The sequence below is a fragment of the Parastagonospora nodorum genome (assembly GCF_000146915.1).
Source record: "Parastagonospora nodorum SN15 chromosome Unknown scaffold_2, whole genome shotgun sequence".
In the NCBI taxonomy this organism is placed as follows: domain Eukaryota; kingdom Fungi; phylum Ascomycota; class Dothideomycetes; order Pleosporales; family Phaeosphaeriaceae; genus Parastagonospora; species Parastagonospora nodorum.
This window is the reverse complement of record NW_001884550.1, coordinates 1,344,300-1,367,543: the sequence shown is the minus strand read 5'-3', so window position 1 is coordinate 1,367,543 and position 23,244 is coordinate 1,344,300. Positions and strand designations below refer to the sequence as shown.

Here is a 23,244-nt window from a genome sequence, read left to right as displayed (position 1 = left end):
ACCGTGATAGCTGCTTGCTAATAATCCTGTGAAGGTCTCCAGGATTTACCATCTCAGAGCAACCGTGGAGGAAACCTTAATGTTCCGGTCGTCCATCCCATCTCACCTCAGACCCGACCAGTGTTTGTATAGCTCCACTTCCGGTTAGACCACCGTAACATCTTATTTCGCGCCCACCCACGACCATTTTAAATCACTGCGTATTCCTCCTGCCAGACTACTACATCCGCGCCTGACATCATGAGCGCTCTATTCCCCGCGGACGAAGACATCTACAGCGACCATGAAGAGGACTACGACGATGAAGACTACGGCGACTACGATGGTGATGGAGATCTCGAAATGACTGACGACTCGCCTGGTGAACAGCGCGGAAGTCAGAAGTTCACGCACCAGGAGCTGCTCGATCTCAACAATCGAGTAGAGAAGAACCTTAAGATCAAGTGGAGCAAGATACCAATCTTCATGCGCAAGAGCACCCACGACATCCTATTCAACGCCGCGCTGCTCAGGTATACCTTCATCGACCCAGATCTGCAGCTCCCGTTCTACTTCCGCAATTACAACACCATTGCAAAGTCCAACTTCATGGCCGAGAAAGGCGTCACGCAGCACTTCGACATCACGCGTGCTATCTTCTACTACGGCATCGATGAGCTCCATTGCTTCTCCCGGCGCTCTCATCATGTGCGGTATAATATCATCCTGATGGCTTTCGCATGGACTTCTGGGTTCGATACCAAGTACTGCAAAGCGGGCTGCGAGAATTTCGTCAAGGCGTACATCAAGGTATGTAGCTGACCTCTTCATCGACCCTGTCACCCCTCATCCTCAGCTACCTCCACGAGAGCGACGCGTTGGAGAGGCCAGGAGATCCCCAGATGCTTCATGACACTGTTCTGAAGTACATTGGTAGCAACCTGTAGCATTTCACATCTAACATTCTCACATAGGCATGGATCGAGGGCCTCGTATTCGAGCACGAGATGATCGACACCCGCGAGCGTGACGCCTTCTTCGGCGAGTGGAAGACTGGACCATTCGACCTATACTTCTTCACCGACGGCTACGCCAAGACCATGAGAGCACGTCTCAGGGCCCATAGAGAAAGGTTCACGGCTTTAGGCACTAGTCCCCTGGTGTCGGATTTCCTCCTCACTCTCAAGAATGGCGAGCTCAGCGATGCCGCATTCGAGGAAAATGGTGCGGCCCTAGCATTTCAATGGGCCATGTCGTATATTGCCGATGCGAATGGCACTCAAGCAGTCAAGAATAAGGAACATGCTGAGAGGGGAGGATCGGCTGGCTGGATTGAAGAAGGCTCAAAGACCCTGGGTGAGGTGGAGTGGGACGGTGACCTGGTTAATGCGGTGCTTGAGGACATTGATCCAACGCTGCCAGATCCGGAGAGTATCAAGATGAACAAGCGCGAAGTTGATTGGGCGGGGGCTTGGATCACACGGGATCAGATCTTCAGGACCATCTTGAAGCCTGAGGAGGAGGTGGGAGCGCAGTCTCCAGAAGTAGACATGATGGCAGAAATGATGGCAAAGATGATGTCTACTTAGTGTCATTCATAATGCATCCTGTAGACGTACGCAACCTGTGATAGTCTTACTTCATCGTTCTATAGCCTCATGTAGACGCCTGGGTGCTGTGTCGCATTTCTCTCATGTATCGAAACCACGTGCGTGACTTGCCGCGATCACGAAATTTAAGCTCCTCATTCACCTCAGGCTCATATAATTTGAGGCCCGCACACCTAGTCTATTATATTCTTTGAGAACACATAATGGTAGGATATATATTGATTAATTCCTAGTTATTTTAACAATCAATACTTGATGGTGTACGCATCATTCGAACAAACAATCAGTGCCGTGGGGTTAAGAGTTCGAATCGGCTGTGTGTCGACTTCCGCAAGGAGGCTATGCGCGGTTGAGGAGGCTCTCATTTCTTTTTTTTTTTGCTCTTTCAGTTTAGCATGCGCCAGTGATTTCTTGACACTACAAGTCTTTTGGCGCTCTTTTTGCTCACAGTCCCCTTGCAAGACTTTTTGTGGGTTAGTGAAAGACGCAGAAGTGATGGAAAGCAAAAGAAACTTTTGACCGCTACGCGCCTGGCATAGACTGTTCTTACGTCATTATTGAGCGCATATGCTAGCTGCCTTTCCTACCTACTTGCTCGACCGTGTTAATTTCTTCCGAATAGCTACCGAAATGTTGTCAAAACTTCGCAAAGCAACCCGCGCAGCAGGATCCAAGCTCGACATCAGGCCTAAACCTGTTGCCAAGATGGAAGGTCTCCTCGCACTTCCTGGAGGTGAGTGAGAAGCGCGCCGTAGCATGAGTAGACACTACTAACGACTATCTTAGAGATCCGTAACCTCCTCTATTCCGCCATCATGGACGGCGATCGTCAAGAGCCACTTATCGTTGCACAGTCAGCAATTACAGCGGAAAAGATAAGAAATTGTACCACCGCCCTGCAAAGAGAAGGGATAAGAATGAACGCACTGCCCTCGGCTTCAGACAAGTTTGCCGCCAGGTCCGCTACGAGTTTCTCCCCTTATACATACGCAATCTCACAATTTGAATCGCGCCTCGTCACCTGTATGAATTTCTAGACTTTCATGTGTTTCACGGCAGACCGATTGAGAAGGTCAAAGATGTCGAGAGCCACATATGCATCGTGGGAGGTGATCGCCACCACACCCAATATAATTGGGCGGATTTCCTCCCTCACATACATATGTGCAGTCGCAACCCAGGCATGATAATCGAATTCCGGGATTCGAAATTCGAAACCTTATATGCCCCAGAAATCGAGCGTCATAAGGAACGTACGCACAGACGAGACTTGGTGGATGTACCTCAACACGGCTGTAACTGCTGTGTTTGTGCAGACACATCAATATGCCTCAGACGTCTACATTGCCATACATATCAAAGCCAAATTCAATGAGCATTGGATGGAGACAAGAGGATGTTTTTCGTCCCGATACATGCAGAGCGAGGCAGATTGGATGAGCAAGATTGGTCCACAATTCGAAGGAATGGGCGGCGTCTCAGCAGAGATCTTACTCAAGGTCGTCCGGACATGCCATTACAAGGTTCGTGGCAAGTGCATCTGACCATTTGTAGCGATCAGCCGGTACGGGACGTGGTAGCGAGTATGGACCCGCATTTCGGCTCGCACGCGACATGGCCTTTACAAATACCCTTAGGGGCCCAGACCGGAAGGCGACTCCGCCAACCAGAGCACATTGAGGGAGGGCTATAACTGGCGTCCGTTTGTTCCTTGTTCGGAAGTATGAGTCGGCGCTACTTGCGTACGCGATTGTTTTGTTTGGTAGCCTTGCTATTTCAGGGTCTTACAAAGGATTCCTTCAGTACCGCAATGCAAATAATCCCTTAGTTAACGCAATATGAATACCAATCGAACATTTGCTGGGATCTAACCATTCTCTCAATGACCTGAAGTAGCATGAACAGTAGACGCAGCTGTTACAGATTTTGCAATCGCCGATGTCAAATTGCTCTAGTTCTGCCCGCGGAGGTGAGCGGTCAGCGACCCCTCTTGGTGTGACATGGATCGATCGGTCAGACAAGAAATGTTGGCTAAGCGGATATAAATGCTTAGATTTGTGGCCACTGGCGGAAATGTGGCATCGAATTTAGGAGAAGTCGATGTCTGGACGGGGCTGGCGTCAGGGCACATGCAGCGAGTGGGCGGCGGCATGGCGGAGCATCTCGATCTCTGAGTCTAGACCGTTGGCGCCACGTTCCAAGAGTGTATGCACGATCTAGACGTCCTCAGTAGGAACATCTTTTTGAAGATGGAGACAATACGCAAACTATCGCGACGCACTTTTCTGCTGTGCGAAAAGCAGCAAAAAGGTGCGACCTCGGACGCACGACTAAAGATCATCGAGGTGATCTTAATCACAATTTTCCGGAAGGGCAATCCGACGAATCGGTACACTTGCAAGATGTCAGACACATTCTCCGCAAATTCTGGCCGTCAATGCTTGGCCGCATCGTTCTGTGGGAACTGCGAGGGGTCGTGTTGGTCAGGTTGCGCATAGTGCTTCGGCGTTCGAGACTCAGCCTCCATGCTCGCACAGCTCGCACAGCGAGGCGAAGCCAGCGCTAAGTCAGGTTTCGAATCGAGCAATCGATATGTGGAGAAAAAAACGGTCTGTTTGCGAGAGTGCAATGATGCGCACTAGACAAAGCATGGCCAGGCGATCAGGCTGTAAGCTGTGAATCGACATGTGTGGCATGACGAGGGTTTGGCATATCGGGCCATCTGGCAGCCGGCTTCAGACTAGCGCAAAAGAATGTCCGTGCGCTTCGTGAAGTCGAGACCGCAGTCCTTTTCCCTACACCATCGGACCACTGCTATCCATGTGGTATGCCCTTTCAGCTTCTGTCGCCTACAGGGGTGCTGCTCTACCGGGAATTGTCATATAGGTGCAGCCTTCAAATAATCGCATTGTCCCATTCCCATCCCTCTTATAACGGACGACACCCACGTCATGTCGATCGCTCCCTCTTCAAGTGCTTCCATCCCTACCATGGCTGGCTTGAATGAGGTCCTGGCACGACTTGGACTGTCCGAATACATTTCAGTGCTCTCCGATAATGGGTTTCATAACTGGGAAACCGTTGTGGACATCACTGAAGAAGACCTTACTGCCCTGAACTTCAAGCTCGGACACCGGCGAGCCCTACAACGAGAGATTGCAACATACAGAGGAATTCCTTCATCGCTGTCTCTGGATCCCGAAGTGCCCTCAGTCGAGCCAACCACCCTCTCCAGTTCCGCTCTGGAGACCTTGGCACGGCAGACTTCTACCCCTCCGCCCCGTGAGAAGAGGAGATACAGGCGTCATCCCAGACCAGATCCCAACGCTCCTAAGAAACCCAAAACTGCTTGTATGATCCCTTGATGCATGTTTGTCAGCGAGCAAAGCTAAAATTATTGGGTAGATGTAAACTTCGCCGATCAGCTTCGTACAGATCCTCAAGTCAGCCAGCTATCATTCGTCGACATTGCACGAGAAGTTGGCCGAAGATGGCAAGATCTGCCGACCGAGCAGAAACGCGTCTGGGAAAGCAACGCCGCAAGAGCCATGCAGGAGTTTGAGTCTCAAATGGATGAGTACAAAAAAACTGACAACTGGCGAAAGTATCAAATTTATTTGAACGAATTTAAATCGCACCAGTCCCAGTCGCAGTCTTCTACGGGAAAACGACCACATGGCAGCCGTTCAACAACAGACAGCTCCAACAACACGCGCATCATGTCACGTGCCAGTCCAAGTTCGTCCGATAGTCCTCTAACTGCGCCATCCCTGGGATCGTCAGGCCTCGAAGCCGAGGTGTGTCACAATGCCTTGACCTTAGCCTTTAGCGAACTGGTCACTCTTCGGGCAGAGATCCTCCACTCCGGCACAAAGCCATACGATGCACTTCACTTGCCCTCTGAACAGCTCGTCAAGCGTGCCATGTACGCATTTATCCGCGGCACAGGGTCATTGCTGTTCATCTGGACCTACGAACAGGCCGATGAGCTTCTTGAGAAGATCTATCGCCCTAAAGCGAACGTGGACGCCATGACACTGGCAGAATGTTTCTCCCTCGCAGCCATGGGTGCCCACTACGACATGGAATGCTTCCCCGACCGGATCCGCATGGTGTTATACGCCTCGAGCACATTGCACTTCCACGAGCAAACAGCACAACAAGACCATTTGCGAACAATGCGCTTGTTCTTGTCCATGTCTTTCTATGCACTACTCGAGAAACACATGAGTGCTAGGTACCTCATTGGTAAGTTGGGAATGAAAGCAGGCTGGAGGGCAAGCACTAATCTTTTTTGCAGCCGCAGGACTACAAATTGCTCGCTGGAAAGGGCTTTTACACGATTCCAGCATTACCGTGTATAGCGAGAACCGGAGGAAGGTCTACAGAAGTCTGATCTTCATGGATTGTTGGTTATCATACACATTAGGATACAGTCCTGAGGCCACATCGAGCGACGTTCAGGTATGGACCATCAAATCTCATGCCAAGACATATTCTGACAATGTTAGACCGCCTCTATGACCCCTCTGCCCAAACTGATGACCATTGATGAGCTCATCCACACGCAAACCAGCAAAATTGGCATAATCGCCGCTGAGATCACGAGGGCGATGTCGTCGCCAGAGCTCGCTACGCGAGACAATATTACTCTCCTGAGCAAGAAACTTGAGGCGTGGCGGGTAGAAGTGCCACTGATGCTACAGATACCTACTCTCACGTCGGCCGATCCTGCTGTTCTGGACCCGTATCAACGACGAGCCATTCTCATGGTTCACGTATGTATTCACTTTATATTCTCGATATGCACGGACACTGACATGTTCGCAGATTATGTATCTAGGAGCATTGGTACTGTTGTACCGTCAGCTCTTGGTCGCGACAGCCGAGACTCAGCTGACCGACGGCGCTGCATGGAACACAAACATCACAGAAAGTGAAGCGCGGGGATACCGCGACGAGTGTGCAATGGCTGCTCAGCAGATGGCGCGCATTCTGAACCTCATCTCATATGATGGTACACTGACGAGGCGTTGCTGGATAATCATGTGAGTTCTTCCGTTGCGTCTTCTTCATCAACAGCGCTAATCAAGCCATCGTAGTTACTGGTCGTTCACTGCTGGCATCGTGCTTCTTTTCAGCGCCACGAGCAAAATGCTTGACGGCCAAAGTGAGGGCGTGGAGACAGATCTGAATTACGCCAAAGTATGTATCGACAAGCTCGAGCCCTGCCGTGCTTTGGAGCCAGTCGCAGCCCGCTATCTCGACACACTCTGGCCCCTGTACGACTCACTGCGTGACAAGTACCAACGCATGGTGGGACGATCAAAGACGAGCATATTCGCAATCCTGCAAGCCGACCCAGCTCTGCTGAGTCCCCCGATCGCCGTGTCCAAGGATGAAATGGGCCCGATTTGCGAAAAGCTGGCAGTCCTGCTAACGGACCCATTCGGCAGAAAGCAACTGTCGAACGATGGAAGCATGCGGCGCGCACTCAATGCCGATGGGTCTTGCTCGGTGTTCTGGTGGAAATAGGACCGAGCGGATTACGCACGCCATCACTGTCAATGAGTGGGACTTGTGGCAGATCTTTGCCAGGTATATGAGTTTTTGACGCGTCTGAAGATACCCCAGTTTTATTCACTTTTATTGTCGACTGTTTTCGCCGCACGTTTCCGGGCATGAAGTAGAGAAAGTGGAGTCGCATGAGATCAACGGCAGCATATAATGCTTGACAGATGTGGTCATCTATATCGATATCACACAATAATATAGCGAGCATTGACAAACGTCATCAACGGTATATCTTCACCAAGTTTGTCGTGAAATACTACGGGCATGGCTTTGTTGTATCGGACTTCTCCTTACCTTTTCTAGACACTCGGACATTGACGATGTCACGCATCGCAGATCTCATAACGTGCGACAGCACCGGGGGCTCTAACACCGGCTACCACGCGTCACAAAGTGCTCTTGTACGCTGTCTGAACGAGCTTCGTGCCTGAATTGCTGACTGAGGAGACCCGAGATAGAGAAGCGCAAACATGCGCTGTCGATCCCTCGGGCGCTCCCGTAGTGTGACGCCACTGGATACGACAACGGCATGAAGAGTTCTCGAAATAATGGTGTCACGTCGCGCCAAGAAGCCGAAGACATAATGAACAGAAAGAAAGCGACCCGGGGCGTGCAATTGTGATCTCCACGAGCTAGTCCGCAGAGTAATGAACGTGAACGCAGGGCCCCTGAGTTGAGATCCACTCCCGACCGTGGTTTGCTTCCCGGCAACCACGTTGGACGTCCGCCCGGCAGACACAGGAGGCGGACGTCAACTCGGTGAATGACTAGCAGTAGTCGTTTATCTAGTTCCGACACTGGTTCGTCCAAAGCGTGGAAAACCCTGCGACTGTCGCTGCCGAAACATGTTTCAACGCGCATCGTTCACACGTGGTTTGCATAATCCGATCTCCTTGGTGTTGATCGCGTGCGTCCACGGGGATCGGAGCGGCCTGAACTCATCAATTCGCAGCGCGGGCAATCTTGCTCGCGACGGGCTTGCGTGTCCCTCCCCCCCGGGTAACTCGATATGCAGTGTTGTATCGAAGGCGTAGACAGCACACTGCACTCACCAAGCCACAGCGAAAACCTAGGGCAGCCTCAACGAGTCGCATCGTGACATGCAGCGCTTGCAGCTGGTCTGGCTGTGAGATAAGCCAGATTTAGCACGTACCAATGGGGCGCTTGGGCCAAATGAGGAAAGGGGGCAGCTGCGGGGCTCTGAGTGGTCTGGAGCACGACCAGGGAAGGAGGGAACTAGGAGAAGCATGGGGCGCCGCGTCATTTCATTGAAATGGGGAAGGGAACCCTCGTTGATTTTCGTTGAGCTAGAGGACGTTGACTTTCTTCACTGTTACATACGTACAGTTATACTTTCGATTGAGCTTTTGTTTGTTTGGGGTTCTTGTTGCCGCAGCAGGATATCAATGAGAAGATCGACCCGGGACTCCTTCGCGCGACCAACCATTGGCATATCATCGATAAGGAGAAATGGAGCACCTACAGAGCCCTTTTGCGATCCCACTTGAGGATGTGGACATGTTGAACAGGAGTGAGGGCTTCACTATGCTGAGGAACTATCTGGCGAGAAATGCCGAGTATGTTTTCACGAATGGCTGAGTGGATATGGGACGAATGGCTGACGTGCAACAGCTTCTGCGAAGAACACATCCAATGCGATGAACAGGCACAGGAGACATGGCTCCTCCACCGCGACATCTTGCACGCGCTCATCATGCCCGTCGTGACGCTGTTCGAACGAGCCTCGGCCCTCGCCGAAGCAGCGCTGTGCACCCGCAAAACCGAGGACCTCGAGTTGGCTTTTGCCGGGTGAAGCTAGAGGCGCATTTCTCTGCCTACAATGCTTCTTAACCGAGGAAGAACAATGGTGCAAAGGCTCCGGATGTCCAGGTACGCCATTGTCCCCACGCGAAAGCATCGAAGCCACAACTAACCCCCCCACCAGCATGCGTAGTCAACGCCGCCCTCTCCACCGAATCCCACATCCGCCTCACAATCGCCGCCTCCCTCCTCTCCACCGCCGCCATCGCATCCCCCACCAGCCCTGCTGCAGTCGACGATGAATCAAACAAATCCCTCCCCCCACTCCCCCACATCCTCCCCGCCCTTCGCTCCGCCCTCGCTTCCGACCCCTTCTGGAACAACGACGGCGACATGTGGCCGTACCTGCTCTCGCGCGCCACGCAGCTGTCAGCAGGCATCCAGGCCCTCATCACCGAATGCGTCAATCTCGAAAGCCTCGTCTCGTCGCCTACATCCGCGCGCCCCGGTGCAGCGCCGCGTGCTGACCTACCCGCACATGCCCTTCTCCGGCGCCACACACGTCGAGGGCAAAGGCGTCAAGCTGCGCAAGAGTAAGCTCGCGAAACGCCAGCTGAGGCTCAAGGATGAGGAGGTCGAGCTTATGAGGAGAGTCGCGCTGCAGTGTTGGGCGAAGGCCCGGGTGCCGAAACAAATAAGGGGAGAGATTCTGGGCACGGGCAAGGTTAGTAGGGTCAGGAGTTTGACGTGTCCGTGATTTTTGGACCGAAGGGAGTTGGAGTTGGAAGGTGGGATCGGCTTGGATTGGATACGCATATGATACCCTGCATCACTTTCCTTTTGTTTCTGCATTCAGGGTGGATATCTGTGTTTTGCATAGCTTGCTCTGGTCTTTGGGATTTCTTTTGTTAGGTCAGATATTGGATCTTATTCGTTCATCTTCAAGCCTTGCACCCCATTCTCTCCTGATCAAGCTGCTATATTCAATGTCTCTGCACCTTGAGAGCCAGTATAGTAAGACAGTAGGGTTAGGAATTTGACCGAGGAGTAAAGGTAACGGCGCAAGGTGTAGAGCCGCCGAATACTTGTCTCTGCTTTGTACCTGCAGTCGTTGAAGTTCTCTTCTTTAATACTTTAACTCTCACCCTAGACTGTGCGCCGCTTGGAGCGTCACCCTTGCGCTGATAAAGTGCAACACAACGCTGCTCTTTTTAGTACAGCAAACGATAGCAAATCTCAAGATAGTAGCCTTTCCATGTCGATTGGAAAGAACGGGTGGGACGGATGCGGCGTAGTCGTTCCTTTCCCCGATACCGACTAGCTTAACCCCATTCTCTCTCTATTATACTGCTGCGCTGTTATCGCATAGCTATACATCACTGTACCTGATACAATTGCCGCAATTTCTCTCTTCAACAAACTTTTATTATCCTCTGTTTCTTATCTTCTCTCCAGCACAAAAAATTCCACCTCGTTTCGATATGCCAGTACTGCAATTTCCTGTTCTAGGGTATACCCGTCACTTCGCCTAACGGTGGGACTGCTGCGCTTGCATTATCAGACGACGGCAAGAGGGGGTGCTCAAGTTTCCCTTTGTGTTTGAGACTCAGCACTGTAGCGCGCAGGTCGCTGCAAGAGCACGATCGCACATGGAAGAGTCGCACATGATGCTAGAGCGTGAGAAAGAGACATACCAGCATCTTGGCATACGCGCTGGCATCCTTGCGCCGCTGGAAATCTCGTCGGTTGGCCTCGTCTTTGCATTCTGCAAAAATGGGGACCTGCGCGCATATCTGCAGAAGACGTGGGGCGGGATTGGGCGGGATCAGCTGATGCTTTGGGCAGGGGAGGCCGTGGACCGCATAGCCTTTACGCAGTCCATGGATGTGTACCAGTGCGATATTAGCACGAGGAATTTTCTTGTGGGAGATGACTTGTCATTAGTACTAAATGACTTCTCTGGGTCACGAGTTGGGGACAGAGCGGAGCTGGTTGGGCCCGAGACCAGCTATGCGAAAGCGCTACAGGATAATCAGTATGATACCGTGCAGGGAAGCAGAGAAGGAGAGGTGTTTAGTATTGGGAGTCTGTTGTATGAGATTCTCACGGGCCAAAAGCCTTGTAGTGATCTTGGCGACAGCGAGATTAAAGAACTTTTCCAACAGGGAAGCTTTCCTCCTATAAGTACACTGGCTCTAGGTACTATTATCCAAAATTGTTGCATAGGGCGGTTTTCTAGTGCCGAGGAGGTCAAGGTGGCTCTTGTAGCGGCGAAAATTAAGAGAGTATAAGAGGAATTAATGAGAAGAGGTTTGCGCAGGAGAAGAAAAGAAGCCTCTTGGCTGAGCCCAACGATATGGATGCGACATGCGATCAGAGCAATGAGCTGGGGAAGCGCGCACATGTCTTGAGCAAGGCCAGGATGTCGACAACCTGGCAGTATTCGCTTGGATGTGGGCGCCAGTAATTGCACATTCGCCTTCCAATCTGCTATCCTGAAACTCACCGTAACGGTGCCAATCGGGAGGGTGAAATTGTCAGTGTACCCAAGAATCCGGGCGGACTCGACGTTCCGGGCGTACTTGACGAGCTCAGATAAAGCGATGTCGATCTGGGTATGGGCCACCTGGATTGGAAGATTCTCGTACCGAATCTGCATGCAGGATTGGAGGAAGCCGAGATCTTGGCGGGTGGATCCTCTCCCATCATTCACAGTGATCCAGCGGGAGTTGTTTGGGTGGCTGGTGATGCGTATGCTGCCTCTACTGTTCTGGGAGTGGCTCTGAGCGATACTGGTGGAAAGCCATGCGTAGATCGTGTTACGGAGTTCTAAATTGTTAGCTAGATCATAGGGGGGGCGATAAGAGTGACTTATACTAACCTGGAGGTAGTGTCAGAAATCCCATCTTAGAGATCTTGGAGTCTGCGTATGCTGGATTCGGGGGTAGTCTCACGACAATCATCATCGTATTTTGCTGTTTGGTTGAACTAGACATGGTTGTAGTTGACGAGTGTAGCAATGGGAGAGCACTCGAAGCAGAAGGAGAACGATGATATAAGGGCACTGGTGGGAAATGCACAGACCAATGTAGACCGGATGTGAAATGCAGCCTCGAGCTGATGTGTGCATATTCCATTAGAATCCTGATGAGATATAATAAATTGATTAGAGCTTCGATTGAGTCTTAGTGTAAGAAGTGGCCGAACGAAGTTTCGCTTGCCGCTTCATCAATAGGACGCCTCTTCTGGCCAATCTAATTCTCTTCGAGGAAGTGTCCCATCGCATTCGCAACACCCGAGCAATCCTCGAATAAGTGCCAGTGTCCCACATCCTGTAGAACTAGGACGCTCGCACTTTTCATCGCCGCCACGTACGCTTCACACGTCTGGGGTGGCGAATTCTCGTCTTCACTGCCTGTGATTATGAGAGTCTTTGCTTCGATCGCACCAACGTCTAGCTCTTTCGCGTCTACCAACGCTTGCAAGGCCTTTGCATATCCCTCTGCGTCCTGATTCAGGAGCGACATCTTTATGGCCGTGTTCGCAAGCGGATTTGTCTCTCGTGTCCTTCTAGATGTCCCTGATATTGAGTCCATTTTCGCGACAGGTAACATACCACTAGCACGAGCAGAATGAATCCCAGAGCGCATGTTCAAACGTTCGAGGTCAGGCAGTGGCGACGGAGGTGGACTGAGCAGGACAAGCTTTGCGACCAATTCTGGGTGTGCAAGAGTGAAGCTCATGGCAACAAGGCAGCTTATCCCGTGCGCAACAATGATGGCTTTCGATGTAATTTTGGCATGTCCGAATATGCCGTTCAAGTCCTCGGCTAACGACTCGACGCTTATCTTACTAAGAGGCGATGTGGGCGAAAGACCGTGACCTTCAAAGTCGAAAGCGTGTAGCGTATGCCTCTCCTGTAATTTCAAAGCGTATATCAGAGGCTCAAAGTAGTCGTTACTGCCACCCAATCCATGGAGAAGGACAACAGGGGGCCTGTCAGTTCCTGAGTCGGATTTGGTATAATACAACGGCTTTCCGTTGATCAGTGTGAGCGTTGATTGCTTGTACTTGTCGACTGTATGCGTAGTGCGCATGTGAGATATGTCTTCAACCTTCGGCTTACCTAGATGTGGGTTGGCGACTTCATTGACCAGGGTACTCAAGCCATTTATCGAAACAGAAACCTCGTCCCCTGCCTTTAGATAGACAGGCGGTTTCCTCCCAATACCGACACCAGCGGGCTATATAGTATTAGCAAGTCAGTCGCATCATCACAGAAGTCACAGCTTACTGTGCCTGTCGCCAGAACGTCTCCAGGTAACAAAGTCTGCCCTTCGGACATAGTCTTGATCAAGAACGGAATTGAGAAGATGAGGTCGTTTGTGGTAGCATCTTGTCGTAGCTCTCCGTTTACATGGGTCTGGACTCGTAGCACTTCATCCAGTCTCTCTTTTGGGACGGCTATAGGGCCCATAGGACAGAAAGTGTCTGCCGACTTCCCAATATAGAATTGCTTATGGTCGCGTTGCCTTTCGCGCGCCGTAATGTCGTTGATGATGGTATAACCCCAGACATGATCCATAGCATCGGCTTCTGAGATGCGATAACCAGACTTGCCAATAACGACTCCGATTTCTCCCTCATAGTCGACAGTTCGGGAGAAGTCAGGATGCGGATATATCTTGTCGCAATGAGCGATGATGGACGTAAACCGCTTAGTGAAGATGACTGGATGCGAGGGCGTATCGACCTTGTCGGAGCTATCAAATCCCGAGCTATTAAACTCTTTCGCGTGTTCAGAATAGTTCTTGCCAACGCAAAGAACGTCGCGATCCGGGAACGGAGGCAGGATCTTGAGACTCCTGGCAGGCTGGGACTGGCTGACGCATATGATATTGGATTCGCCAACTTCAATGACTTGATATATGTTTTCAACGTGTGTTCCTGAGATGAAGCTCAGCGGTACAATAGTTCCATTTTCTAGATCGTAGTGCCCAACGGTGTCCTTTCCGATTCGTCGATCATGATAGGCGACGTAGTTGGTCAGAGATCCCTGGGCGCTGTTTGAATCGGTTGATGGCATCTTGGACACTCTCAAAGCAGGTAGGTTTGCGCTGTTTGGGCTGTAGTCTTTTTTCCCTGAGGCTATCTCGTTTTGACGAAGGCGTTGATGCCTGGATATCCGGGACATTATCGTGGTGGGGCACATCATCACCTTCGGACTAGCTTCTGCCCAAACTCCGAGCCCGTATACTGCAACGCCGTTGCGCCCAACTCTTGCATTTATTTGCCTCCACTTTTCTTGGTTCTGCTTTTCGTAACGAAGACCTTCCTGTACGTCGCTGTAGCCATGCCACTGAGATCAGAATGCAGCTGCTCGTACGCCGTCTCGTTGGCAGCGTCGGCTTGATAATTATCAAGACCCTCCTAGATATCATACTAACCTTGCTCGCATCCCCGCCCTTTGGAATGCAATTATGTACTGGCCGGTACAGCTGAAGTAACTCGCAAAGCGGCACTATCGACGACTTTGTGAGCGCCGGCCCAAGCTATCAGTCTTGCTGAACTCATCTGTAGGATTAATAGGGCTGTTATTGCTAAGCTAGGCGACTACGAGCGGCTAGTTGAAACAGAATGCGTTGATAGACTTAACAGCTTTGCGCTAAATCATGAAAAGCAGGTCACTCTGCAAGATGAGCACCGTGTAAGAGGGAAAGTGCAAAAGGGCTAGGCTTGTTGCTTAGAAAAGTGGTCTTCATGCAGGCAATTAAATTGGAGCATGTAAAGCAAGTGGATGGTGAGAAAAGCCGCAAAGTCTCAGCATAGAGTCAGGAGAGAAACAATGAGGAACTTCGCAGCATACCTGAAATTATGTGGCAAGTGAACTCACAAATTGAGAACAACATGTCGACCAAGTAGTAGCACAGATTTCTAGTCTGTAGGGTACTCCGATCATGAAAACTTTATTGGATTCACGCTTCTTTTGTTCGAAGTAGTGCGACTGCTATGCATTCACGTTCCTGACTCCGATGTCTTTGCGAAGAGCGGAACCCTGACGATGAGACAAATAGCCTTCCGTTGAAGACATTACTATAAAACCGGGGTACAGGCGTCTGTATAGCCTCATGTCGCACTTGATACCCCTAGAAGAGGTATTCATAGTTCTCCTGAAGCTGAGCAACTACGCCCCGGAACACTGCCTCTTGAAACTTTCTATCTTCCAAGCTACTAGCACGCTGATTGAAGTCGCAACGTATGCATCGTCTAACGGCATTGCTGTATTTTGCACCAGCTTCACTCCACAACGCTTCAGCCATTCGATCAGCAGTGTTGAACTCAGTTAGCAGATCCAAAAAGCTGTCGCCTGTATTCTGGTTGCCATCTATATTCTGATGTAGCTCCGAGATTGGCTTCCGGTAGTAAAGCTCGATCAATGCGACCCCCAGGGTGTATAAAGTCTGGTTTCGAATGATACGTCCCATGCAACTAGGTATAGTGGGGGTTGATAAGGGTTCCGAGCGTTTGAATTCATGAGAGACGAACGCTTGATCGAATTGAGTGCTTCCTGTTCGGTTTACGAAAAATATACTGTCTTTACTCCAGGTTTCATGCAGCCAGGGAGTTTCGTGAAGTTGGAGAACGCTGGATGCCAGCGTTATAGATAGCTTCAATCGATCTTGTTGTACGAATCTGGGGTCTCTGAGGACTGACCTCGGTGACGAGACAGACCATGAAGCCGTATCGGACAGAAATGGCTTCACTGGTGTGATGAGCAATATTTCGCACTTCTGCTTGGTAAGCACGTCTGCCAGCAGTGAGAAACCTATTCCTCGCTGAGACCTTTGCGACGCAATGATAGCCGAGCATAGATCTTTAATTTGATGTGTAGTCGTCTCTGGCTCTAATGCTAGGTGTGTGGCATTAGTTTTAGTTTCCGTGGCGAAGCGCACACTTTTTGTGTCTCTGCTGGACTGTTGTTTCGCGGTTGATGTGCCCACATGCTTGATACGCGCATCTGCTTCCTTCCATGTCCAAAGTTGTGCGGCCGAACACTCTTCATGCTCATAGCGGAACAAAACATGAAAAGCATCACCACTCGTCATTCTACCGTTTTTGTTGTCGCAGGGTCTGTTTTCTATGCGTGATTCCAGACGAAGGTTGACGTTATGATGTACCTGGCAAGTGCAGCTCCAGCTGTTGCTTAACGCAGCATGAAACGTCAGCGCGTGATCTTTAATCAAAGAGAAGTTTGGCGTCAACTGCTTTGCCGCTGCATGGCTATCGTGACCAATTGGTAACGTCGAAGCTTGCGTAGTCAGAATGTGGAGAGACCAATTCGTTTGTCGAAGCTCCGTCATGAGCTCCTTGTAGTCACTATGGCAGAGATGTACTGTCAGCTCGGCATGCAATCCTCTTACACGGAATGTGAATACGTACGATATTTTCAAGCTGAATCTGAATCTTTTATAGTGTTCCTTGAAAGTACCCTTGTCTGTGAATAGCGGCTAGATGTTCTTTTAGCTATCACTTGCTGTTTTGACAACGTGGATATGGTTCACTAACTTTTCCAGAAGCATCCAACCTGAGTAGCTTCTTAAAACGTTCAACGATGGCCGCCAACTGCTGCATAGAACTGACAAATGAGTCGTAGCTGGTACCTAGCCGTTCTTGCAAAGTCGCTTCGAAATTTGGATCCTTCCATTGCTCGCTGGTAGGCTTAGCAAGAAAGAGTGCAATGTCTTTTTGTTTGACCACCCCATTCAAAACAAGCTTGACACTGTTCGCATAGATTGCATACTCTGTTCCCAATTGGCGTACAAGATCCTTGATTCCGTCCTCGTATTTCCGATATCGCCTGGTCACGCTAATGCCCTCAATGTAGAATTGAAGTCCAGCCAGAATGATCGGAATCGCCCCCAGAACGATCCCAGCCACTTCGATCCCACTCATGTCCGGCTGATGATGTCGTGATCAGATTTAAGAAGTGCGCCCCAGCTTGGTTGAATACTACATGTATTCGGGCAAGTTATAGTGGTTACCAATTTCGCAGGAAAGACTCACGCACTTACCAGCAGTTCACAGTACTAATCGTGTGAAGGCTACAATCTAGGACGTGGTTGTAAGATGTAGGGTCACCAGTGTGGTACAAAGCGCGGGGTAACTTCTGCTTCATCTAACTCTTGAACCGCCAAGTACGCGAGCGGGCATCATCTCGCAGAAACCCGCTCCTTTATAATCCGCGCATCATTCAGAACACTGGAGATTCACCGTTGAAACTGATGTTCGGACTATCTCGTGGTGATACTGTCGTCCTCCCCGCTATAGCCGCTGTCGTGAGCGATATCGTCCGTGATTTTCTCAGCCTTGCAAGCGCTCTCGAGCATCAAGAAGTCTCCACAACACAGGTAACAGACTCATCAATCAAGGATGAGCTCACTCGTTTCAAGGTGATACAAAATATCTTAAGTATCTGGCATAGGCTGACTGATAGAGGTATGCGTTGGGAACCTAGCAGCACAGAGACCTGTGCATCGGTCTCTTGAATACAGGTTGGTTCCACTGACTAGCAACATTTCATGACAGCTAAAGGTGGCAGACTCCGCGATGCCCCTGACCTCAAGGGTGACGTACACAATTTGCTTAGAGCTCTGTCCGAAACAATACAAAACAGTGAGTGCTCTAAGGACTATACATTCAATATGCTGAACATATCATGAGTGTCAGCTATCTTGCGAGGCGAACGAGTTCCGTGGGACGCCTATGAACTCTCCAGCTCTGGATCCGAATCCGAATCATCTGAAGATGATCTCCAGGATAGTACCGAACTACATCAGCTCCTTTCGAGTTGTCACAGTACAATAACATCTCTCTTTAGGCTGTCGTATGTATACTGACACTGCCCATTTCAACCGTTCACTTGCTAACTTCGTGGCTCTTAGTATAGCAATCAGAGACCCAGCGCCTGCACCATACTACACAATGACTATAGGCGCCGAAAAGTCGTTTCATGAAAGATATGACACGCTTCATGTTCAAGAAAAGTACCCAGACTGCCCTGTGTATCTCGCAAAGCGGTTGGGGCGAGGAATTTCAAGTCGCCGGCAGTATCTCAGCTATCGAGAGGAACACAGACTCAACCTGTTAGAGAGCATTGAGAAACTAGGGTTGGAATCAATCGGGACGGGTAGGATTTTGAGGAATTGAGAGTTTAATGTATGGTGGCTGACAAGACTTAGAGCATACAAAAAACAGCACAGAGGTCACATCCGCGTCAGTCAGTTACAAGCAGAACACTGTTGAAGGACTCTCAGATGAAGACTTTGCATCACAAACATCTTTTGCAGCTTCAGTGAATGCAAGCATCAGGGTGCCTCCATTACCAAAGGATGCGCAAACAGAAGATTTCTTCGAATGCCCGTTATGTTTCATTGCTATTTCTCTACATACTGAGGCCGCCTGGAAGTATGAAAATGGCATTTCACCAAACCTTCGCTAATGAATCTAGAAAACATGTCTTTGAAGACCTTCACCCTTACTGCTGTACCTTTGAAGAATGCACAACCGCTGATAGGCTGTACGAAACCCAGAGTTCTAGACATACATGGAATCAGATGCTGACCCTTTTGCAGCTACGATCATAGGCGCAATTGGTTCAATCACGAGCTTACAGTCCACAGAGGATCATGGCAGTGTGTAGAAGGCTGTGGCTTTATATTTACCACAGAGCACGAATTCGAAAGTCATGTGCGGACTTTGCACCCTGAACTAACCTCGGTACTTCCAGCTGTCAGACGTACATCGTTGAAGCGGCCTAGTATGAGTGAGAAGGTTACCTGCCTACTTTGCACTGCATCAATTACTATTGGAAGTCTTCAAAAGCACCTTGGTTCCCACCAACAGACACTGACCCTATTCGCTCTTCCCATAAACATCAACGAAGGATCGGATAGCCATGAAGATTACGAAAGAAGCCGAGGCTCACCTGAGATATTTCGAGATATGAACGATGACACTTCTGGCTCCAATACACCCCCAGAATTGGTTGAAGACTCGACCTCCCGAGATGTTAGTAGCACATACGAGACCACTCTGCCCCGCGCATCGCGCGACCTTAAAAAAGACTTGGGACAAGACAACTTGGGCAATGCCGAGCTTTCGAATGTGCCAATGCCAGGAGACTACATGGAGAGTGCAGATGATGGGAGCTTTGGAACACACAGCAGAGATAACGACATCACTTTCTCCAGTTTGTTTAGGAAGCCACCCACCGACAATGTAGCTACCGAGAAGTTTGCGACTATTGGAGACAAGGACCTTAGGGGAGACACTACTCCATCTACCGCAGAAGTAGGATCCTCTGACAACAGCAAGGAGGTACAAATAATGAGCAAGAGCCATTTGGCGACCATCAACAGTCAGCCTCTTACCCAGAGCGCGGATAAGCAGGTGCTGTTTGCTCGTTTGGGACTAAACGAACAAGTGCACAAGCTTCTAGTGCAAGATGCTCAAATGGCGCGAGACAGATTGAGTGCAGATGCTTCTAATCTCACTGATCAAAGTCGTTTGAGTCCATATATAACAGCCCCTTATAGATGGGACGAGATAAGCGAAACCGCAAAACATCGGATCTTGTCGGAGGTCGTTGGCAATGCTTCCCCAGACGTGAAGCACTACTACACCCTTGGAAGCTACCGAAATGTTGTCAATGAAGAGAATTGGGTGGCTCGATGGTATCTTTGGCATAGCTTTCGCTGCCGAGACAACAGATAGCCCCGACAGAGGGCCAAGGTCACGGGTCTAGCAAAGATAATTGGCGACACGAACAAGCCATCAACCTCTGGTAGAAAGTACTGGAACCCTGCCCGTGACGAAACGCCAATCCAAATGAGTTGGAAAGCCATGGAAGAATGATCGAATTGAAATAAATTACATCTCCCGCGTGTAGATATTGTAGATACCCCTTTCAAAGCATACGCACCCAGGGCATGATGCAACCAAGAATTCTTGAAGTCTGAGTAGACACCTCATTGCTATTATTTGTGAGTCAAACAAGTATGCGAAGGAAGCTATGGGAATCACGATGTGACAATTTATCACATGACTTCTGGCGACTCCACTCCCTTGTTTTACAGGAGTGACTACAAACAACCTATCACTGTCTACGCATGCGTACAGAGCTCTGCAATGCGAATGTTAGCCTGACTTCTATTATATCAAAACGGTCAGATGAAGTCATGATACGCAGTAGCGTGCAAATCTAAACCATCGAAGTGAAGAACTAAGGGCAACTCTGCGGGCAATAGATCAGTAGCGGAGCCTGCTCAATTCCCCACTTTAAGATTAGGTTCTGAGCTTGCATACGGCACTGCTCTGGACGTACTCTCTTGTCATACTGGCAAAAGTTGCGCTAAGATCCGCGCGGAATATGAATGCAAGCGTAAAGTAACAACATCCGCGGTGTAGTGACCCCTGTATCTCAAGCAGCGTCGATCCGAGGAGCCCTCAAACCCCTCGAATCGAAAAGCCAGGGCGGCGCGCCCCGATCATCGCTGTGCGCCTGCTTTGATCGGTGAGACGTTCACCGCTATCTAAGCGCCCAGCCCGGTGGATCTGATCGCACAGAACGCCAAGTATTGGGAGTTAGAAAAAGTCGAACGGTATGTGAAAATCTAGGTCACAATGACATCCGCGATATGCGATCGGCTGTTGCTATCCCTAAGACCCGCTTCCTGTGTAACGCAATGAACACTTGCGAGTCGCGGTAAATGTACCCACTGGCGTTACACAACACAGCGCGTAAATCCCAAAAGGTGGCGTGATGTCTGTGCGATGTCTTACAGCGTTACAGCCAGCCAATCAAATGTCCAGGAAACGGATTTCGCGCGGATGCGGAGTCGCAAGGGCGCCTGTATGAGCATGTGTCTGGCGTGCACAAGGATGCGGTTCCGGGGCCGAAAGGATCATTGCCTGTTATGGACATGGACTTGTGGAAGCAAGGCTCTGCAGTCGAAACGAGCAAGACATGAGCTAGGTCGCTTGCGGTCATCGAGACGATGTAACATGGTGGAGGTGAAAGGCAGTGACCAAAACATGCCTTGGAATGCATAAACAGCAATCTAATACAGATTTATGAGGATGGTATCATGTAGGAACGCGCAAGAAGGCGCAAGAGAGGGTAACACCAAACGCCCACCCTTGAATAAGCAGCCAAGTGAAAAAATGAAGCATGATGGTAGGTAGACACGAATTGCAAGGTTACTCAGCATAGTACCATCTGTTCAGGTAACTTGCTTGTGTCCAAAACTCGGAAACCTTGCTCCCCTTCTTCCCATGCCACGGTCTCAACGCTCAGCGTCCATGCTGCAATGACTAGGCGAGCAGCAAGAGCCACATCTTCGACTGAGAGCGGTAACTCAGACTTCAGTAGTCGTTCGACTTGTTTACCCAGGCTGTGTGGTGCAGAACTAGCTGAGGTGGTTGGCGAAGCCGCAGTCACCATTGAGAAGTCGCTCGAACGATTTGACCGGCTGTACGTTTGTGTAGAGAAGCGCTTGCTTCGGGCGCCACATTCAGAACATGCGTACGAGTCGACAACAGATGACGATCTTGACCGGTTGACGTTGTGAACTGCAACGGCATCATGATAGGAGCGTTCTATCTCTCTTTTTGTCGCTGCTTGCACGGCCTCAGCAGCGTCTTGCGTTAGCATTCCGGGAATCAAAGTTGTCAAACGAGCAAGGAGAGTGATGTATCGCTGCATGCGTGATGCTTTGTATGCAATGCTGTCGGCGGGTTTGGCATCAGTGGCTAATTTTCCAAGTCGCTCACGCTCTCGGTATAGCAGCGCGATATTTTGAGATTCATATAGCGGACCGAACAGTTGAAGATGCGGTGTGTGTCGATTAACCTTGTCGACGAGCCCTTCCAAACGCTGTAGAAGCCGAGCAGGCGGTAGTCCACCGAACGCAACGAATTGGACCGTCTTGACGAGCGGCATAGACGCAAGTGGCACGAGACCACCCACGAATGGTAACAAGCTGATAGCGTCGATGATAGGGTTGAACGGTAGTGGCTGAGTTGAAGCGCTCACGATCTCAAAGCTGAGCTCGCGAGAGCTCGGCAACGCAGATAGGAATTGAGTTTGTGTCGTTTTGGAGTATGAATCATGGAGGTATAGCGAAGAACCTGATTCCACAATCTTGAGGGTGTAATCGCTAACAAGGATGCTGCGAACAGTCTTCTCATCCTGCAAATAAGGAAGAGAACCGGCTGCGAGATGCTTGGAATAGAGTGGTGAGAATCCCGAACCACGTGCTGCAGGCATATGCGATATGTTCCGCTTGTGTTGCCGAAGATTTATCTGATGTCGGCCGTCTTGCATTGCAGAAATCGATATCGAGATGTTAAGTGCACCTTTTTCAGAGTGCGCCACCGGCTCCCCTGAAACAGCCAATGGGCTGCCTAGCAGGATTGAAAGCGCTGCAAGTTCTGCTGACGTGACCTCAATCCCGATAATACCATAACGAGAGTCTGATATTCGTCCATCCGTCGTCCAAGATGTTTTCGTAGCGTTATTGCTGCCCATTCCGACAAGTCCGCTCTTCATCGGTGCTAGCGGTGACGTTGGTCGCTTCATGGAAATGCTTCGGGAAAGGCCTCTCTCTGCAGTCGATATATCCATGCTCTTTCTCTGTCCTATCATGGAGATATCGGTGCTTCTTCTGTTCGATGCTTTGCGCGACAGTGATTGTACCCGCTTTGGCCCGCTGGTGACCCGCTTAGTCGAAGACAAGAATTTTGCGATTTCTCCAGTGTACGCAGATCGTTCCGCGATTGGGCGCGACCGAAGTTGTTCGGCAAATAGTTCGTATAGTGCTTCTAGGGACGGCTCGCCAGGGTGTCCGTGGATATTGGCGAACAGAGTGGAGGTAAACAATCCTTCATCTCCGGCCTTGACCATGCCTGACATACTGGGAACCCAAACACCTTTCGGTTGGCTCTGCTTCGATGAGAATTTTCGTTTCCATGAGGAGGATATGTTCAACAGTTGATTGTGATGCCCTATGGTGCTATCCGCAATATGCACGTCGTTTGTTGGTTGTTTGCTGTGCTTGTTCAGGAGGAATCGAGTAACGAGCGCCATGATGATGAGGGGAACGAGGCCAAGTAGAATGCTCGCTGCGATTATCTGTTTCTTCAGCATCCTGCATTGCTCGGGTCATTTGGCTTTATAATGTAGTCGCTTGTTGTTGTTGCCCCTGTCCACCCCAGTCGTAAACGAACGAATCGGATGGCAGGGAAGGGGCTGTCAGTAGAA

At 50.2% G+C, this 23,244-nt stretch overlaps 10 protein-coding genes across 10 annotated transcripts; 6 read left to right on the top strand and 4 right to left on the bottom strand.

The window, feature by feature from the left end:
• Positions 1–240: 240 nt before the first annotated feature.
• Positions 241–1,568, top strand: SNOG_01718 (hypothetical protein; the record flags this gene model as incomplete). The annotated part of the gene is made up of 2 exons (XM_001792298.1): positions 241–789; positions 954–1,568. 2 exons carry the CDS (start codon positions 241–243, stop codon positions 1,566–1,568), a joined length of 1,164 nt encoding a protein of 387 aa, XP_001792350.1.
• A 651-nt stretch (positions 1,569–2,219) lies between these two features.
• SNOG_01717 (hypothetical protein) lies at positions 2,220–3,269 on the top strand (the record flags this gene model as incomplete). Its single annotated transcript, XM_001792297.1, has 5 exons — positions 2,220–2,322; positions 2,376–2,442; positions 2,760–2,842; positions 2,925–3,112; positions 3,144–3,269. 5 exons carry the CDS (start codon positions 2,220–2,222, stop codon positions 3,267–3,269), a joined length of 567 nt encoding a protein of 188 aa, XP_001792349.1.
• A 1,271-nt stretch (positions 3,270–4,540) lies between these two features.
• SNOG_01716 (hypothetical protein) lies at positions 4,541–7,124 on the top strand (the record flags this gene model as incomplete). The annotated part of the gene is made up of 5 exons (XM_001792296.1): positions 4,541–4,871; positions 5,025–5,866; positions 6,101–6,271; positions 6,420–6,637; positions 6,692–7,124. 5 exons carry the CDS (start codon positions 4,541–4,543, stop codon positions 7,122–7,124), a joined length of 1,995 nt encoding a protein of 664 aa, XP_001792348.1.
• Positions 7,125–8,013: 889 nt separating this feature from the next.
• On the bottom strand, positions 8,014–8,683 carry SNOG_01715 (hypothetical protein; the record flags this gene model as incomplete). Its single annotated transcript, XM_001792295.1, has 4 exons — positions 8,014–8,205; positions 8,317–8,484; positions 8,509–8,642; positions 8,668–8,683. The coding sequence occupies 4 exons, from the start codon at positions 8,681–8,683 to the stop codon at positions 8,014–8,016; spliced, it is 510 nt and encodes a 169-aa protein (XP_001792347.1).
• A 25-nt stretch (positions 8,684–8,708) lies between these two features.
• SNOG_01714 (hypothetical protein) lies at positions 8,709–9,521 on the top strand (the record flags this gene model as incomplete). Its single annotated transcript, XM_001792294.1, has 3 exons — positions 8,709–8,740; positions 8,796–8,972; positions 9,020–9,521. The coding sequence occupies 3 exons, from the start codon at positions 8,709–8,711 to the stop codon at positions 9,519–9,521; spliced, it is 711 nt and encodes a 236-aa protein (XP_001792346.1).
• A 1,073-nt stretch (positions 9,522–10,594) lies between these two features.
• SNOG_01713 (hypothetical protein) lies at positions 10,595–14,010 on the bottom strand (the record flags this gene model as incomplete). The annotated part of the gene is made up of 6 exons (XM_001792293.1): positions 10,595–10,791; positions 11,327–11,357; positions 11,431–11,753; positions 12,280–12,504; positions 12,541–13,168; positions 13,219–14,010. The coding sequence occupies 6 exons, from the start codon at positions 14,008–14,010 to the stop codon at positions 10,595–10,597; spliced, it is 2,196 nt and encodes a 731-aa protein (XP_001792345.1).
• A 1,060-nt stretch (positions 14,011–15,070) lies between these two features.
• Positions 15,071–16,877, bottom strand: SNOG_01711 (hypothetical protein; the record flags this gene model as incomplete). Its single annotated transcript, XM_001792292.1, has 3 exons — positions 15,071–15,284; positions 15,639–16,432; positions 16,491–16,877. 3 exons carry the CDS (start codon positions 16,875–16,877, stop codon positions 15,071–15,073), a joined length of 1,395 nt encoding a protein of 464 aa, XP_001792344.1.
• Positions 16,878–18,437: 1,560 nt separating this feature from the next.
• SNOG_01710 (hypothetical protein) lies at positions 18,438–19,838 on the top strand (the record flags this gene model as incomplete). The annotated part of the gene is made up of 4 exons (XM_001792291.1): positions 18,438–18,501; positions 18,557–18,616; positions 18,652–19,646; positions 19,698–19,838. 4 exons carry the CDS (start codon positions 18,438–18,440, stop codon positions 19,836–19,838), a joined length of 1,260 nt encoding a protein of 419 aa, XP_001792343.1.
• Positions 19,839–20,606: 768 nt separating this feature from the next.
• Positions 20,607–20,953, top strand: SNOG_01709 (hypothetical protein; the record flags this gene model as incomplete). The annotated part of the gene is made up of 2 exons (XM_001792290.1): positions 20,607–20,660; positions 20,768–20,953. The coding sequence occupies 2 exons, from the start codon at positions 20,607–20,609 to the stop codon at positions 20,951–20,953; spliced, it is 240 nt and encodes a 79-aa protein (XP_001792342.1).
• A 38-nt stretch (positions 20,954–20,991) lies between these two features.
• Positions 20,992–23,070, bottom strand: SNOG_01708 (hypothetical protein; the record flags this gene model as incomplete). The annotated part of the gene is made up of 1 exon (XM_001792289.1): positions 20,992–23,070. One exon carries the CDS (start codon positions 23,068–23,070, stop codon positions 21,187–21,189), a length of 1,884 nt encoding a protein of 627 aa, XP_001792341.1. The 3' UTR covers positions 20,992–21,186.
• Between the last annotated feature and the right edge of the window lie 174 nt (positions 23,071–23,244).